This window comes from Carassius gibelio, chromosome A6, assembly GCF_023724105.1.
Source record: "Carassius gibelio isolate Cgi1373 ecotype wild population from Czech Republic chromosome A6, carGib1.2-hapl.c, whole genome shotgun sequence".
Lineage (NCBI taxonomy): Eukaryota > Metazoa > Chordata > Actinopteri > Cypriniformes > Cyprinidae > Carassius > Carassius gibelio.
This window is the reverse complement of record NC_068376.1, coordinates 7,264,103-7,282,663: the sequence shown is the minus strand read 5'-3', so window position 1 is coordinate 7,282,663 and position 18,561 is coordinate 7,264,103. Positions and strand designations below refer to the sequence as shown.

Here is an 18,561-nt window from a genome sequence, read left to right as displayed (position 1 = left end):
AGTTCTGATACGTTTTCTGTCTGTACAGGGAGAAGCTCAGACATTCAACTGACAATGTCCAGCGTATCAGATATACGTATTTGGAGAGTTTATCTAGGTTGTGGAACCAATCAGAACTTTGTTGAATTATGCATTGAAGCAGTTAGCATCCTCTGTCAGGGTATAATTGTTGTTGATTTTGAGTTGTACATAAAGCGGCCTACAAACTCCATCAAGAGTATTGAAGCTGACTTCTGCTGATGAAACTACAAACCAGGTTCTTCAGTAAATTTTTCTTTATTTGAATGCATCTCTGACTCCTGGTCTTCATTCATCATATCTGGTCATTGGGTTTTAACTGTACATTTCCCTGCAAAACATATGAGGTTTTCTGTTGTTGGATGTAAAAATCAACATAGCAGTTGTCAATGACTAGTGATATCTGAGCCACAGAGGATTAAGGTTACGTTCATTTTTGAAGGGAATGCGTCCATCCCCAAGCTGCCTAAATACGTCTGTTGACACAAATAATTAGTGATCCAGCTTTGCCTAAGGGTTTTATATGAATCTTTGCCAATCGCATTTCTTATATGTGCTAGTTAGTTAGTTTCACGGCTGAAGTTTAAAGTCTGCTCATCACCACATGGAAGAGAGGGGCAGGGTCAGCAGATCTCATTAGCATTTAAAGCGACGTGGACTAAAAAACAGCTTGCTGAACACAGAGCATGCTGTTGTTTTTTACACTACTATTTTGAAATTTTAACCAAAGTATGTTATATAATTTTCATAAAGACCCTAAAAAATCACAGCAACTTATGTTTCAAAAACTGCATCCGATGACACCTTTAAAAACGTGGAATCTGGAATCTGAAGGGGAATTGCATGGTAGCAACTTTATATTACAAAAACACTGCGGTTAGATGACTGAACTGATCTGTGTGAAATGTGATTCTTGCTCCAACCCAGAATGATTTCCGTCTTAATTTTTGTGCTTAACCACAATCTCACCAGATATCTGATATCAGATACATTCTACTCTCTAGTTTATCTGTATTGTTGCTTTCAATCATACCACAACCTCATTGAAAAGATAACTAAACTCAACAAAATTTTTATCCAGACCACAACATTTTGGAGTGGAATTTCAAGACTTCTACAAGCCTTGTTTGAAGTGCAGCTGTGTTTTCTTGGCGGATATATGTTTTATAAATGCACTTTGTTTCTTATATTTCTTTAAAGGGGAATATTGTTTTAGGCATGATGTCAATATCTGGCAGATCTGCAAGGTTTTGTTTTCCATGCAACTTCCTAAAAGATTCAAGTGGAAATTTTGAGTCGTAGTTTCAGGAGTACAAAAATTACCTTATGTTTTCACAAATGTGATTAAGAGAAGACATGACTAAGAAACTTCCCATATGAGTTAGAACACATGTTAATACAGGGGAAATTTTATTGTTACATCCATGTACATAAACAATTCATTTTGAGAGGAACACAACGGTGAGGGAAACAGGGCATATGTCACATTACAGAAAAGCCTGGTTTCCTGTTCACACTAGTGAGTAGTTTGACTAACGGTCTGAGGTCTCTTAAGGTTAGCTTATTGTAAAACAAAAACCCTACTATATTTCACTGAATATGTCAAGTGAATAGCTAAAAAATTTGGACTGAAATGAAAATAGAAAATATTATTTGTGCTCACATCCATGATAGGAGTATATTGCATCTCTTGGCTGTTCTCTGATTCAAATGTTTTTGTACGTATTAATACAATGTAGTCAAAATATTCATTTGCAAACTTTAACATGTTTGCTAAAATAACAGAGATTCTGGCTGTAAACTAAAGAGCTGCTATGCAAGCGTTGCCTTATCTCACGTACAATATAATAGTTAACTGGAATTCTATAATGAATATGTAATTTGTAATTTATTTAAATGCACAAAAGAAATCCTTCTTTGTTTTAATAAATAGTAAATACCTAATAAAGACATAAACTTTCTTGATTCTTAATTAGTTTAACAAGCTACCCTAAAATCAGTAAAGCGTTCGTGGGTTTCTTGGGTTTGAGTTGCTTGCCTCCAACATTTTACACACCAAGATAATTTATTGTGGTTTTGATAGGGTACATCTTCCTGTTTTGTATTAAAACCACAGTCAACTCAGACTCTGTGAATTGCAGTAATACACAGATATAGAGCGATACCTATCAGTGATCATAGGCCACTATTTTAAAGTGCACATGCTTGCGTGCACTTTGGCAAACTTTCCGTGTAACAGCATGCATTGGTTTGTTTTTTTACTAGAGGTGGTTTGAGAAAAGGGAACTTGCATTGGTGTTTTTTTTTCTTCTGATTTTGGGTGGGGGGATGTGTGCTCCATCTCTCTCTTTTTTTCTTTGATCTGTCTTTGATGAAGCTCAAAGCTTGATAGCTACAAACAGTCTATGACCTGCATTTAAGAAATACAAGTTGCCTTGCCTTTGTCTAGATTATCTTGAGTGTAACATTTTTGTTTAGTCTTAATTTTTATGACACAATATTTTTTAATCTACTGCATATGTGTGTGTGTGTGTGTGTGTAGTTCAACCTCAAGGCCACTTATCAGAAATTAACAAAAAAATAAAAATCCCTGCAAACACCAATGGTTTCTGTATAAACAGGTGATTGTACGGGTGATTGTGCAGGTGAAGTGTACAGGTGAGGTTTATTCACAGTTTGAGTGAGCTTACTACAATAGTTCCTTCACTACGCAAATCACCTGAGTTGTGGCTGAAACATGTCTTCCTGCTAAGGTCTCTTTTCCTGGCAGCAATGTACACACAAACCCACAATTGCACACGTGCAGCAGTGCATCTACCTGTGCAGAGCTGAAACATGGTGGGGGAAGGGAGGTGGAAGTGTTGCCACTGATTGAGGTAAAGGAACTTTAAAAAACCAGAAGAAGTGGGAAACCATATAAGATGATTTGTTGTTTTTTAGAATGCGCTCATTTATAGTCTGTGCTTTTGTTCAAGATTTTAACAGAACTTGTAAAACATTGCAGAAGAGTAAACCAGGAGTTCTGTGACATGATACAAAAACCATGCTTTCTTATTATCAAAAAAAAAAAAAACTCTTTTTTTATTTAAACATTATATCTGGGTCTTCATAATAAATATAAAGCATCTAAATTTAAACCCTGTCAACACTTGGGTCACATTGTGTAAAAGCATTTTTACCATTTGTCACAGTACCATAGTGTATTACTATCTAATAAATTATATTTTCAAAACTCACTTTTTACGACACAGTGGTTAAAAAATGAGGAAACGAAATTATAAGCAGACAGTGACAAAACTCAAAGATTACAAATAGATAATACATTTTGATTTCAATTATTACTTGTTGGTTTTATTTAAAGATTAGCTGTAAGTAATTAAATTAGGATTAATTTAATAGACGCAACTTTATGGTTGTGCAAAAGTAAAAAAATAGAGTTGTTTTTCATGAAACACTATGCAGGCTGTGGTGAAAACCACAGGTCTTGGATTCAGAGTTAAAAGTGGTGCTTCACCTTTAACACAGCAGATGCAGTGCTCTCAGAATCACTGTGTTGTTAGCAGTCCAGGCGAAACATTCAGAGAGAAAGTCTTCAACCATGCATTCGTTTACCGGTAAGCCTAGACATTAATCTGTTGAATTACACTGTTAAACGTATCAAATAGCAGTACAAATGTACAAACATTTTAAGAATTCTTTCAAACAAGAGAAAGTGTTGTTTTTTTGAATGTTTTATTTAAAAAAAAATACAAATAAAAACACTTTTACTCGTCTATGAAATGAACCTACCATTTTGTGCACTTTCTGACAAATTGTGTTTCTCATTGACAGTTTTTTGTCCTTTGCTGCTGATGTGGTCATGCCAAATAAAGGTAATTAATGATTTAATCCAAGACAAACTACACTTACCTTTCATTTTAACTTCTAAGTCCAGAGAAAAGTTCACCCTAAAATGAAAATACTATCATCGTTCATTCACCCTACTCACAGTTTCAAACCTGTAGGAGAGACATGCTTTTGAGGAATTAAAAGAAGATTTGAGGGCGAATGAAAAAATCAGTCACCAATCACTTTCACTGCGTCCGTTTTGCCCACAGTGAACATGAATAGTGACTGGGGCTTTCAATCTGACATCTTTTACACGCTAAAAAAGGAATCGCCTGCAATGAGTAATTGCACTTGTTACAGTATTCATTAATCTTTGTTAATGTTATTTTATGTTAGCCCGGGTCCATTGAATAATATTAACAGATTCAACTTTTAATATTAATAGTGTATTATTAATGTACAATGTATTAGTAAATGTTGAAAATAACACTGAATAAGATTAATCAATGCTTCTGAAGATGTCTTTTTCATTGTTAGTTTATGTAAAATAATGTAGAGCTAAAATAACGTTACTGCAAAGTGTTTGGAACAAGATGGCAGAATTTCCATTTTTGTGAGAACTATTCATTAGATTTCTGGAAGGGCTAAAATCAATCTTGTATAGTAGAATGGGTTTCTCAAACACTTTACAGCTAATTTCTAATCAGGAATCATGTACTAATGATAGACTGTCTAGAGGTGGTTGATTTATGTAACTCGTTCCTTGAGAGGTTTTTGTGAAGCTTCTGCATTACCTTTATTTCAGAAAAGCTGGTCCAATGAGACTACTGAAAGCCACGTGGGAGAAAACTTAACAACAGAGTATGAGTATTCCACAGAGCCCGTGGATTACAGCGAGCTTGAACAAATCTGCGATAGAGGCTCCAACCGTTCGTTCCGTTCGTGGTTCCTTCCCACTATCTACACGATCATCTGCTTCATGGCCCTCGTGGGAAACTTTCTGGTCATCCTAACCTACCTTTACTTCAAGAGGCTGAAGACAATGACTGACGTCTACCTGCTCAATCTAGCCTTGGCTGACCTGCTGTTTGCAATTTCTCTCCCCTTCTGGGCAGCTAGTTTCATGAGCAAGTGGCATTTGGGTCTGTATCCATGCAAAGCCATGTTCACCATCTACAAGGTCAGCTTCTTCAGTGGCATGTTCCTTCTCACCTGTATCAGCGTAGATCGTTATTTCTGCATAACAAAGGCCATCTCTGCTCACCGCTGTCGCTCCAGTGCAGTCTTTTATGGACAGGTGTCTTCTCTAGTAACCTGGGTGATGGCAGTGATCTTTTCAGTCCCAGACATGGTGTTCTCTGAAGTTAACATCAATGGCACTTGTACAGAAAATGGAAACAACTATGAAGCCTACCGCATTAAGATGCTGCTAAGTCAGATGATCCTGGGTTTTATACTTCCAACGGTTGTCATGGGGTTCTGTTACACCTGTATCATCAAGACCCTCATCCAAGCCAAGAACTTTGAAAGGAATAAAGCCTTCAAGGTCATCATTGCAGTGGTATCTGTCTTTGTGTTCAGTCAACTACCCTATAATGTAGTCATGGGAGTGACCGTTCAGGACACAACGGATTGCAACAAGGACAAGAGTCGTCTTTATGCTATGGATGTAACCAGAGCCGTGGCCTTCTTGCGCTGCTGCGTAAACCCCTTCCTGTATGCCTTCATTGGGGTGAAGTTTCGCAATGATCTCTTAAAGCTACTGAAAGACTTGGGATGTATCAGAAAGAGCCACCTCATGTACACCCACTGTGGTAAACGAAGATCCTCTTTTGGCCTGGATACAGAAACCACAACAACGTTTTCCCCCTGAATGTTAAAGAACAGATTCCAAGACAACAAAAATGTTTTACCAATTTACTTTGTTACATCGAGATAAATCGCTTCATAGCTTCATTCAGAGCTAACCTTCTGTGGAGGACTGTGTGGTGACAGACTGACACAGTGCAAATTCTGCTATGCAGTGTTACTAGTGTCTTACTGTACAAAAGCTTCCTGCATTTTCATTGCTCTTTGACAGAAGAACTGTCTGACTCTGTATGATATAACCATTTTATGCTCAATATCTTGTTCTCGATATCAATGTCTATACTATATATTATACATGCTTTCAAAAATAAGACATCTTTAAGGTTAACTATCTAATAATATGTGGGAAACCATTTAGCAGCAAAATCCTCTTTCATGGTTGGAATCCTTTAAAATATTATTTTTTTTTACTCTGTCTGAGATGTTATGAAACTAAATAAAAATACATTTTCGGAACTGACTGACTTGAGATTTTTGTGTTAGAAACATCTGCACAATAATAGTTTCACTCTCTTCAGTTGTATGCTTAGGTACAAAATATCTATAACATTAAAATAAAAGGTGAGCCCATGTAAAGGACAAATACATCTAGAAATTACTTACATAGAACATTGTTCACTACTGCATCCTGCTCACCCCCCTTACTATATGTTGAAGAAGACCTTTATACTCATTTGCCTGTGGTCACATTTAGTACTATGTACTATTAGTTATGTGTGTGGTTGTGGTGAGTCTGTGTTACACTTAAAGTACCTTGCTTGCAGAAAAGCAATATACAGCTCAATTCTGTTACTCAGTTTTAGACACTGGCAAAAAAAACGAAAAAAAAAACGTGGGGTGACGGGTTAAATTACACATGTAGCATATGTTACTACAGAGCAAAGTACAAAAAAGGTACAAAGCTGTCCCTGGGCCAGTACCTTAAGTTACAAAAGCTACAAGGTACAGCTTTATAACTTTTTTACTCCTAAATGATAGGTATTAGTACTTTAAAAGTACATATTAGTACCCAACGGGCGGGCTGACAAATTAGTATCTTTTGAAAGGGTACTGTCCAAGTGACAGCTTTTTACCTTTTTTCTGAGATAATATTAAAAGAATATTGAGAGTTTGGAAATTGGCAGAACTTTCATTTTTATGAGAACTATTTATTGGACTTCTGGAGGTCTACTTGTTTATCTGCACACCTAGTTTTAAATCCAATCTTGTAGAATGGATTTCTCAAACACTTTACACCTAATCTCTAAAGAGGAATCATGTACAGATTTAGACTGTCTAGAGGTTGTAGATTTATAGGATAATAATGCCTTTTGCTGAGATGTTTTTAAAGCTTCTGCATTACCTTTATTTCAGAAAAGCTGGTCCAATGAGATTACTGAAAGCCATTTGGGAGAAAACTCCACAACAGAGTATGAGTATTACATTTCTATATTGAAAGAATATTCAGAATATTGAGAGTTGTGTGCTCTGTATGCACTCTTTAAGATAAACAGTGTAAATGCCAAGGGTCACGGTTATTTTCATAAATTTCAAGATATTATATTTTACATATGCACACTTTGCTTTTGGATAGTCATTAGTGAAGGGCTTAGGACTTGTCTCTAAAGAATCTGAACTGAATACCCACGAGCAAGGAGATCCAGGATCTCAGTTCAGAAAGTACTATTTATTTGTCACAGGGCAGGGCACCTTCCTGTCTCCCTCTGCTGTTGTCATGTCTTTTTTGGCGGCTCGAGACCGATGCAATCGAGAAATCAGCACTGATCTGGCGGTGCAGGGCTGCACAGATCATGAATTTCTTCTACTCCGCCTGTCGCTCTTTACCCTTTCCTTTATATTTCACTTCTGTCTAGTTCTTGTTGTGAGTAGATAGTTGTGTGTTTGTTACGTTTGGTGTTCTGTGCTCTGCTTTGCTCTGATCTCTTATTTACCTGTACCCCAGGATGCATAGAGTGAAAGACTGCTGCCCTGTGCCTCGCTCTACTCTCAGGTTAACGGTCCTTTGAAAGTGCTGGGTCTTGGGAAGTAATCAGCCTGTCTTGTCCACATCCCTCTGCTGACCGAAGCTGGATTTCTCCAGAGACTTGCTCACTGTTTTGGTTACATAGAATAAACTAGAGAATAAACTTGTTTGCATAGAATCCTCTGCATTTGAGTCCTCTGTTACCCACGTCCCATCACACTATTGCTATGACACACCATCTTTGTTGAATAAAAAAGCAAAGAAAGAAAGAAAGTAATTGTTTGTGGCTTTTTTTCTTCTTCCTTTTTACATCTAGTTAGGTGTTGCTGCCTTACTGCTTAACGTTACTGATAGTACCACAGGGTCCTTCATAGTGACTATTTTGAGCTGCAACACTGAAACCATTAAACTGGGCACTGCAAAAGAGAGAGAGAAAAGAAAGAATGCATGATTGAATGAATTAATTTACTACTAAATGAAATATATAAGATGTAATAACTGTTGCTTTAAAAAAACACTTTGAATTAAGCTATTATGATGTCATTCTGATATGATTATGATCTATAAAGCTATAGGCCTATGGCATCTATAGAGACAGCCTTCATGCTTTCAAATCTGAAACTAGCCACAGCTAGACAAAATTTCTTCTCAAACCTTAGAAACAGTAACTTAAACAACACTCGTACTCTTTTTGCCACTGTTGAGAGACTGACAACTATTTTTTATGCAATCTCCAAATGACTACAGCCCCACTGACTCCCTCTGCCAATGCACTGATGAAATGAATAGTTGGATGTGCCAGAACTTTCTTCAGTTAAACAAGGAAAAAACTGAAGTCATTGCATTTGGAAACAAAGATGAAGTTTGCAAGGTGAATGCATACCTTGACTCTAGGAATCTTGGTGTGATTCTGGAGACAGACCTTAGTTTCAGTAGTCATGTCAAAGCAGTAACTAAATCAGCATACTTTCATTTAAAAAACATTGCAAGAATTAGATGTTTTGTTTCCAGCCAAGACTTGGAGAAACTAGTTCATGCCTTCATCACCAGCAGGGTGGACTACTGTAATGGCCGGGCTCCTCATCGGCCTTCCCAAAAGACCATTAAACAGCTGCAGCTCATCCAGAACGCTGCTGCCAGGATTCTGACTAGAACCAGAAAATCTGAGCATATCATACCAGTCCTCAGGTCCTTACACTTTTACATTTACGATTGATTTTAACGTACTTTTACTCGTCTATAAGTCACTCAATGACCTAGGACCGAAATACATTGTAGATATGTTCACTGAATATAAACCTAACAGACCACTCAGATCATTAGGATCTAGTCAGTCACACAAAATAAAGGGAATCCGCCTTTAGTTACTATGCTGCCCACAGTTGGAATCAGTTTCCAAAAGAGATCAGATTTGCTAAAACACTAGTCACATTTAATTCTAGACTCAAAACCCATCTGTTTAGCTGTGCATGTTGCAACTGATTGCACTGTATATTATGTTTTCATTGTATTTTATATAAAATCATTTTCTATTTCTACTTGTTTTATATTCATTTGAAATAAGTAAATGTTTTAATCATTTCCAAAGTTTTAAAATTAATTAAAAAGTTATTCTTGATTATTTTACTTTATTTTATGTAAAGCACTTTAGCATTTTGTACGAAATGTGCTATATAAATAAACTTGCTTTGCCTTGCCTATGATATTGATGATGCAGTTCCAACACTTAGCCGCTAGAGTGCACTATTGCATAAAATGATTTTGACACTGTCGACCATTTGGAGCACTTTACGATACAGTTCTACACTTGAGCAGCAGGAGTCGCTGCCCTTCTGCAAACAGCAACATTTGAGAGGAAAGGACAGCACTGGAAACAATCAAATGTGTTGGAGGAGGTAAAGGAAGTCCAGAAAAGGAACACCAGGGAATAATATAGGAAGGACACAGTCACCTTTAAATCTACAGTAAGAGCTTCTGGGCCTGAAAACATTACTTGTAACAATGTAAAACCGAAAATTCATATTCTAAGAAATATGAGAAATATTTAAGACTTTTTAAATTTTAATGCCTGTAGGGGGAAAAAATGCATGCACAAAATTGTATTGTTTTATAAATAACTAAAGGTCACTCATAGCATCTCTCACAGTCTTTCTTTCACAGTGTTTGTGAACAGAATCAACACAGATCTCAGATGTTGTTTTATTAATAGACTGATATTACATTAGGCTTCCCTAGAGCTACTTGTGAACTGGCCAACCCTGTAATGATGGATAGTTAGGAGGGAGGACATGCTAAATATGAAAAAGAACATGGCTTCAAAAGGAAGGATTTCTGTCCGTTGCTTTGGAAACAGTCTACCATTGACTTGTTGTCTTGGTAACAAGGGCAGCATTGAATTAAATTCTGAGGCTTACAGCCTGAAAGTTTGTTCTGTTGTAGCAGTTTGGCCATTAAATATATGAACAAAGATCTCTTCTAGCATTTGTGTGAGTTTACTGAATAAGGCATGTTGTTATTGTTAGAAGTGTTTTAATCTTTTCAGGTTGGGTATTACATTTCATGGCTTTTGTTCATCCCTCTTGTGAGAAAAAAAAAAGAGACCTGTATTAAATGTGCATAGTGTACTTCAGATCTCAGTATTTGTAATTGTACTTTCACTGTATTGAAGATAATTTAATATTTATTAAATAAAAACCCTTACAAAGAGTACACTTTCACTGAATAATGTCAGATTAAGTTTTACTTTAAAGCACATTTTAGATGTTTTAATCTTTTGTCATGCATTAAGTGAAGTGTTGACCAAAAGCATGTGTAAAATACTTGGTTATGATTTTAACAATACCGTTAGATGTTAGATTTAAAGTGATTATTTTAAATGCGGTATTCTGTACTCACAAGCATATTTCAACACATGACATACATTTCAAAAGTAGTTACCTTGAATTATTTTTAGTTTATAATAAATGCTTGTCGGTACATTCATCAGCAATTTAACAATATTTCAAAGACAATAGAATTATGTAATTACATTAAAGATGTACACAAGTCCCATTTAATGGGTACAAAAAAAAACAATTTAAAATTCAGCTAATTGTCTATATATTGTATCTATTTAAACCAACCATTTTCTTTTAAGTGTAAATAACATGCAATTAAGTGTCCAAAAACATCACATTTAAGTATATTCTTTTAAATTATATTATTTCTCTAATAAGTATTCTTTTTTAAAGTATGTTATAGTATACGTCTTTTGGTTCAGTGTGAATTTATCCCAGCATTCTAAATACTATAATATAGAGCATCTTGGCACCTTTAAAATAATGGAGCTTGTTTGTTTTTCTTTAAGCTCAACTAAATTGATAGCCTCTCCTCAGTTAGAATGTCATATAAAACAATATATGTGGAAGCAAAAAAATATATATATACAAACTTACACTTCACTGAGGGAAAAAAAAGAAACATCTTCACATTTAGCTTATGGCAGGTGTTAATTTCCCATCCTGCATACAACCAAAGTCAAATCACAGCAGGAAGGTCTCTCATACCAGCTCAGAGCAGTCAGAGTCTGCATCAAGTGTTTTCTGTAGGTTACGGATGCATGGATGAATTATACACAATTAGATCTTTAATATAACAAACATTTAGAAAATACAGTGAATTCCATTTCATGCTGATTATAATGCCATCAGACCTCAATGTAAAGAATTTAGGGAATTGACAGATTTAGTATAGAATAGAGTTTAAAACTAATTTAAATAAGGGTTATGTAGGGTTAATGTTAGCTGGACGTTTTAACATACGTTGTATGGCAGACGAGTATGTTTTAAAAAGCTACAGAGATCCCTGTTGAAAAAAAAAAACCAGCATATGCTGGTTAGGTATGTTTTGACACTGGTATGCTGGTTTGTGCTGGTCCTTTGTCGGTTTGAACTGTTATGCTGGTCCTTTGCTGGTTTAAGCTGGTCCTTTGTCGGTTTATGCTGGTCCTTTGCTGGTTTAAGTTAAGTTTTTTTTTTTAAACAGGGATATGCTACGTGTTTTTTCTAAACATCTTATGTTTACGAAACGTTGTACAGTTATGTTATATATTATTTACGTCTGGCAAGACCTGACATTTGTCGTTCCTGTCAGTTACGTGCAGTGTAAATCGCCGTCATTATAAGATCTTGTCAGTCACCTGTCAGCTTCAGGTGTTGAGGCGGGAAATACCAGATAACTTGAAAGTCAAGTCCTCTGAACACCTCTCGTGCTCATTTTGCAGGGAAGAAGAATCGTGTGAATGGATACGTGCTACAGTGTAATGAAACTCCTGACACGCAGTCAAACCATAGTCAAACGCTCATGTGACACTACGTCAGGGTCACATTTTAGGCTACGTGTGCACAGAGCTGGAGGAGGCACTATGCTTGATATGTATATATATATATATATATATATATATATATATATATATATATATATATATATATATATATATATATATAGTCAGTTTAAAATAAAACATTTTCTGACAATTACTAGAAAATAATATAGTCATTTTATTGAAAGTGTAAGTTTGACAAGAAGCCAATGTCAAACTCTCTGTATTGTCCTTTTACACGTCCAGACTCTGAACTCCACCTTATCTAAACCGATTATCTCTTTAATAGCACCGACTGTCACGACTCCATATATGGATCTTCAGGAGAACAGCTGCGGGAACGCGACCAGATTCGTCGGAAAGAGGCACGTGACTGCTCACGCAGCGCATGATTGTGACGTCAAATACCAGTGAACTCTCGCGCCTCTAAAATGAAGTGACCTTTCTCTTTCGTCCTGTTACAGGATCGGTTTGCCGAAAGGCTCGAACAGAGTACCACATCCCACAAGACAAGGAGTCTCGCACGCGGTCTGAAAGGTAATATAATTAACGAAGCGTTTTGTTCGCTGTGTTGGGGATCACATGTGTGACATTTACGCGAAAAGGAGGATTTTGAAGCGGTTCTGAGGAAGGATGGTGCAAGGTTGCGTAAGCTAAGCGGTAACCGTTACTCTTCAAGAACGATTGTATGTGAGAAGGAAGGAATAACGTTATAGGGTTTAATATCAACCTCTGTTATTTTTTTAATTAGAACAGGAGGAAGGCTCATTTTCGTTAATTGAGCAGTAATAAACGTTTAGTAATTCATGGGAAAGTGTGCTTTGTGGGAAGCTAGGCAGATGTGGCTAGCTGTTAGCTTCCGCTACATTGATCAAACGCCGGTTTACGACTTTTGCGGTGTTATTCAAATATGTATAGCGTATCTGAGAGTCTTTTGTAAGTAAAATCGGGATTTTGTCACACGAATTCTGATCCGGTTCCTTGTTAATGATAAGCTAGTTCTCACAGGCGGGTTCCTAACGAGCTATACTAACGTGATTAGGGCTTCTTTTAATGAAGGCGATTTAAGGTTATCCTAGGATGAACATCTTAATAGCGACATGTTTACAGATACGAGTTGGCAGATATCCATCTACCTAGAAACCAACAGCAGATGCCTTACTTCTCTATGAACTAACCTTATAAGCTATAAAGCTTAATTTGATCGATTTATGTCTTAAAAGCTCATGGTTTAAGCATGTAGATGCTCCATCCTTGAATGACCTTACGATGATGTGTCGACTGTGCTTTTAAACTATTTACCCTTCAAATGCCTTTCTGCAGTGTTTTCACCTCTCCTTTACTTCCAGGTAAATATGGGTGACGTTGAAAAGGGAAAGAAGGTTTTCGTCCAGAAGTGTGCCCAGTGCCACACTGTAGAAAACGGAGGCAAGCACAAAGTGGGGCCAAATCTTTGGGGTCTTTTTGGACGCAAGACTGGTCAGGCAGAGGGGTTTTCCTACACTGATGCCAATAAGAGCAAAGGTTAGGCTTGCTTATTAAAAAACAACGTGTGCTCTTCACATTTAGAAGTTATGACAGTCTTGATCAAATGTTTCTTTTCACAGGCATTGTCTGGAGTGAAGAAACCTTGATGGAATATTTGGAGAATCCCAAGAAGTACATTCCAGGCACAAAGATGATCTTTGCTGGGATCAAGAAGAAGGGCGAGAGGGCAGACCTTATTGCATACTTAAAGTCAGCCACATCATAATACAGTTGGAGAACGGGAAGACTGCAATATTTAAATTACATGTTTATAGTTTGGCTTAGAATGTCTTTAACAGTATCTATTCAAATGGTGTGACAGATCAAGTGGACAGGATTATTAATTATGACATGTGACATGCTTATAATGACAGTCCATTTTAGCTGTGAGGATTTCCACTTCTTTGTTCGAGTAATGTTAAAATGAGTCGAGTTACTGCAGATCCCCAGTGTTTCCACTGAGGGGAATGAAAACGGTGTCCCCTGGTTTCACAGGAGCTGTTGTACATTACATTTTTAAATTGTACTGAATTCTTAACATATTTGGATCACAATGAGTGACTGAACAAGCAGCATGCTTCTTGGTAACCAATTGTGTCCAATGGATTTGATCTGTCAATTAAAACGGTAAAAACTGTCCTTTTTTGTCATGTGGGTTCTTTTAGCTTTTTATGTTCTAATGCACTTGATGTTTCTGTTTGTGAGCTTTAGTGATGGCTCTTCATATCTTTTAGTTTTACCTTTTGAGTTTCAATCCTCAATGTACCAAGCAGACCCTTAAGGAGTCAGATAACTCTGATGAAACTGTGCTTGAGACCTTTAAACTCAGGATATAACGTGTAAGGTATGCTGTTCTTCCTCGGAGAAATCTCAGGACAAGTTCTGACAATGTCCTGGTAAAAAGATACAGCAAGTATATCCAGGGTTATCAAGCCATTCCTCGGAAGGTCGTTTTTTTTTTTTCTTCTATATAAATGGTGTTCTTGATTGATTGATAATGGGTGCATTGGTCCTCCCATGAATATTGAAGTGTTCATGACAGGAAATTGACCATCAGATGCACTGCTGTAAAAGATAAATTATAACATTATTATTGAACAAAATCATATTAATGAAAATTAAATGCCATTAAAGTGCTCTCATATTTCATTATTAATTTTGACAATTGAGGAAAAAAATGTTTAGTGTTTTCCATTTTATGATTCAATAAATCCAAATTATGGATCTAGACCAAGAGGAACTAACAGCGAAGTACTATCCTTCATGGATATAAGCATGTACACTTAATTTCATCTTTAGCCTATACTGGTTGTGACCTGAGTACTAAGGTCATAAGGCTAGTTTAATGAGTAATTTGCATTAAATCTCCTCAGACAAAAGTTAGCAGGAAAGATGTGCTATCTGTAAAGTTTGGAAGATCACTTATCATTTAATTGCGTTGCCCAACTGTCTTTATCAGCGTCAGCTTGAATTGGACTTGAACATTGTAATATGTAGGTAGGCTACGTGCAGTACTCGTCAAAGAACAAAGTCCAAACAGAGATCCGAGGCCCTACAGAAAGTGCAAAACTGGTCACATCCTAATATATAATACTTGGAAAATCACACAATTTTAACAAACATGGTTTGTTTATTTGCAGAGATTTAAATCTACTCTGACTCATTAAACGTGCAACGCGTTCAATGTCATTAGCAACATAAAAAAATTAATGCTGCCACCTTCAGGACACCGAGAGTTACGCAACTATATTTTGTAAAAAAAAAAAAAGTTGCACAATCAACATGCATTGTTGATGAAACACGTAAGACATGGAGTCTGAAATCTGTCTGTATTCATTTTTAATTATTCATGGTAGATTCAATGTTTTTTTGAATAAACGTTTGGTTAAAATATAACCTATGCGTTTACTATACACCAGTAAAATAAATTAGCATTTTGGTTTATTGTAGTAATTTCAGTGCTGCGACATTTAATGTAAATATATGTGTGCTATGTCATATCCTGCTTATTTAAAGCTTTACGAACAGAATATCTTGTTGATTTATGCCTGACATAAATAGAGCAAGCACACTACTCGTCTGTGTTTGTCATTGAGAGGAACCTCTGTCACATCATGTATGTCGAAGATGTAGCAGTGTATATATATATATATATATATATATATATATTACATCAACACTCTCAAGGTGATACTCATAGTGTATTATAGGTACAGAAACTGAAAAGAAATTAGCTGTGAGGGATCAGAAAACACAGAACTCCACTAGAGAGCAGCAGTCAGCTATATTTCTTTCTTTCTTAAAACTGTAAACGTTAAGTGCCATAAAATAGAGGTGGAAAAACAGAAGAGTTATAGTTACAGTGCACATTGGCCGATGAAGCCGTTTATTATTATTATTATTATCTGTTAATTGGGAGACTATGTGACATATTTGTACTTTTTAAAAATATAAAGGCAACAATATGAATAAAAAATAGTGAAACATTTAAGAATTCAAAGGAAATTCATATACATTTAACACACAATCTTTGAAATAACAAAATTATGTTAATTGATGCTAATGGCTGTTGAAGTTTGCAGCCAAATATGACATACGGCATTAAGATGCAGCATATTTAACAACTGAAACACTATATAACATTCATAACAGTCAGCAGGTTAGTCTCTGATGGAATGCATTAAAAAACTGTGAGAGGTTAGCCTCTTTAGATACATTGTGTTCCATGAATTCACCAAATGACATGATATTTGTGAGATGGACTGACTGGCTTCTGCAAAGTATAACTGTGACGAGTGGGGTGGGGCCGAGAGACGTGGGAACGAGGAGTGAGGCCAGGTGTAGTGATTGGAGATGAGCTACACCTGCGACCCACCACTGGTCTGGAGTCCCACGTAGGAGATGGAAGGATATAAAACTGGAGCGACGACCGTGAAGGAGGAGAGAGGACCAGGCCTGGGCTTTTAGTTTATGTTTGCTTTTTATTTGCGCATTAGTCGTCTGTGAGGGTCTGATGCACTGTTTTGTTTATTTTGTGATGATTAAAGTTTCGTTTTGATTGTCTGCCGGTTCCCGCCTCCTTCTTCCCGATGATTAGGAAGATTTTATTATTAAAATAACTTAACATAAACTTTTTTTATTCCAGCAGCATTTAACAATATACACCGTATTACCAGCCAAGGAAACAAAAATTTATACTTTCACACTTGTGGAAATATGCTTGACATGGCAAGTCACTTTGTTCAAAACAAGATTCAATAAGTTTCAAAAGCTGCAAGCTGATAACCATTGAGCTAATTTGAATTATGATGACATCATTAAATTATGATGAAATCATCATTCAATGTTGACTGAATTTCTTCTTTGTATATTGTTCTTTATGCTGTTAATAAAAAATAATAATAATAAAAAAAATATATATATATATATATATATATATATATATATATATATATATATATATATATATATATATATATATATAAATTACATGTTTTTATAAATACTAGGAGAGATTTGGTTAAAAAGTCAATTTGATGTCAACATCTGAAATACTAACAAAATGATGTTAACAAAAAACATAAAATAATCCATGTTAAAGTATAAACTTCAAACCAGTCATGAAACTCTTAAAAAAAACCAAGCCTTTATTTTCTCTGGGATCAATAGAGATTTGATGGGTGGAGCTTCTAAAGCAAAGTTCTGTAATGCACTGACCACACACTCACACAGCCAGAGTGGACCACAGAACTTTCCCCGAGGAGCCATGGTCGAATGTGTGTGTTTCTTTGTATAAGTATGTCCATATGGGCATGTTAACTTGTGTAGGTATGCAACTCTGGCAGACGAAGTCTATGCATACATTTTCATTTTTTTGAATTCTAGATTTGTCTTTAAAATCATACATTTACTGCAATCATTTGGGCTTCAGTCAGTTTGCTTGCAGTTGTCATAGTTCAGAAGGTTGCCCACTGAGGACCAATCAGCTCCAGGGGTCCCTGGGAAGTAAAACACATGTTAGAATTTATGTCCACTCTCTAAAATAAGCTGACGTGTCTCCATGCATTAACAACTTCAAACAGTTGCTCCAATATTTAAGAGAATCCTAGTTTGACAGCTTGTAAAGGAAGTCTTATTTTATACAACCCACAAAAGTCTATTTTGGCATGTTGAAACAAGAAAAAAAAAATATCCAAGAAAATATGTGCAATAAGGAAACACACATATACTTTTTCCTACTAAAGTAACATTCAATTGGCCTATATTTGAATTTGTGAACAGCTGAGCATATTTAAAACAACAGTCATCCATGCTTTTGCGCAGGTTCTCTGCTAAGGTTCTGTATCCAAAACTTCTCAAATTACTTTTTAGAATAGTTTCAGCTTGGCATCATTTTAAGAACTGCCTAAAGCAGTATAATTTAGTGCGAACGCTTTACTGAGTTTAATGCATCTCCTCCAAAAACATAAACTAGAGGCCAAAGCCACTAATGAAAGTTTAATTCTGGACTGTAAAGAGTCTGCTTACCTCATGGTTGACCGGTGACTCTCCTGAGCCCTGGCTGTACCTCGAAACGGACTGAATGCATTGCTGGACCCCCTCTCACTCTCTCTCTCTCTCTCTCTCTCTCTCTCTCCGTCGCTAAAGGAATGTCGACGTGGAGCTGCCAAACGTGAACGTGTAGGGTACTCATGAACGCGCTCGTCGCAGATCTTCTCTGAGCTCGTACCCTTGGCATAGGTAGAGGGGGCATGGCGCTATCACAGCTACCTGTCACATTTCGTGGCGTGTTGAAAGCCGAGGGGGAAGAAATTCGTGAAAGACGGACAATGTATGATTCATCTGAAGCTGTGTTTAAATACATTTTATTTTATAATGTATTAAATTGTACACTATGCATGTTTAATATTGGGAACAACTCATCACAACGAAATCCTCATTTTACTTAGCCATTAAACTTGTATTAAATCATATTTTAACGCAGCTGTTGACTTTG

General features: G+C 36.3%; 2 protein-coding genes and 1 long non-coding RNA gene across 3 annotated transcripts; 2 read left to right on the top strand and 1 right to left on the bottom strand.

Annotated features, from left to right (window-relative positions):
* Positions 1–3,533: 3,533 nt before the first annotated feature.
* LOC128016200 (C-C chemokine receptor type 7-like) lies at positions 3,534–6,191 on the top strand. The gene is made up of 3 exons (XM_052600677.1): positions 3,534–3,632; positions 3,850–3,890; positions 4,652–6,191. The coding sequence occupies exons 1-3, from the start codon at positions 3,617–3,619 to the stop codon at positions 5,717–5,719; spliced, it is 1,125 nt and encodes a 374-aa protein (XP_052456637.1). The 5' UTR covers positions 3,534–3,616; the 3' UTR covers positions 5,720–6,191.
* A 6,221-nt stretch (positions 6,192–12,412) lies between these two features.
* Positions 12,413–14,204, top strand: LOC128016199 (cytochrome c). Its single transcript, XM_052600676.1, has 3 exons — positions 12,413–12,575; positions 13,388–13,562; positions 13,646–14,204. The coding sequence occupies exons 2-3, from the start codon at positions 13,394–13,396 to the stop codon at positions 13,789–13,791; spliced, it is 315 nt and encodes a 104-aa protein (XP_052456636.1). The 5' UTR covers positions 12,413–12,575; positions 13,388–13,393; the 3' UTR covers positions 13,792–14,204.
* A 3,212-nt stretch (positions 14,205–17,416) lies between these two features.
* Positions 17,417–18,197, bottom strand: LOC128016198 (uncharacterized). The gene is made up of 2 exons (XR_008184087.1): positions 18,093–18,197; positions 17,417–17,563 (listed from the first exon to the last, which is right to left on the bottom strand). It is a non-coding gene; the product is annotated as an uncharacterized LOC128016198 (long non-coding RNA).
* Positions 18,198–18,561: the final 364 nt, after the last annotated feature.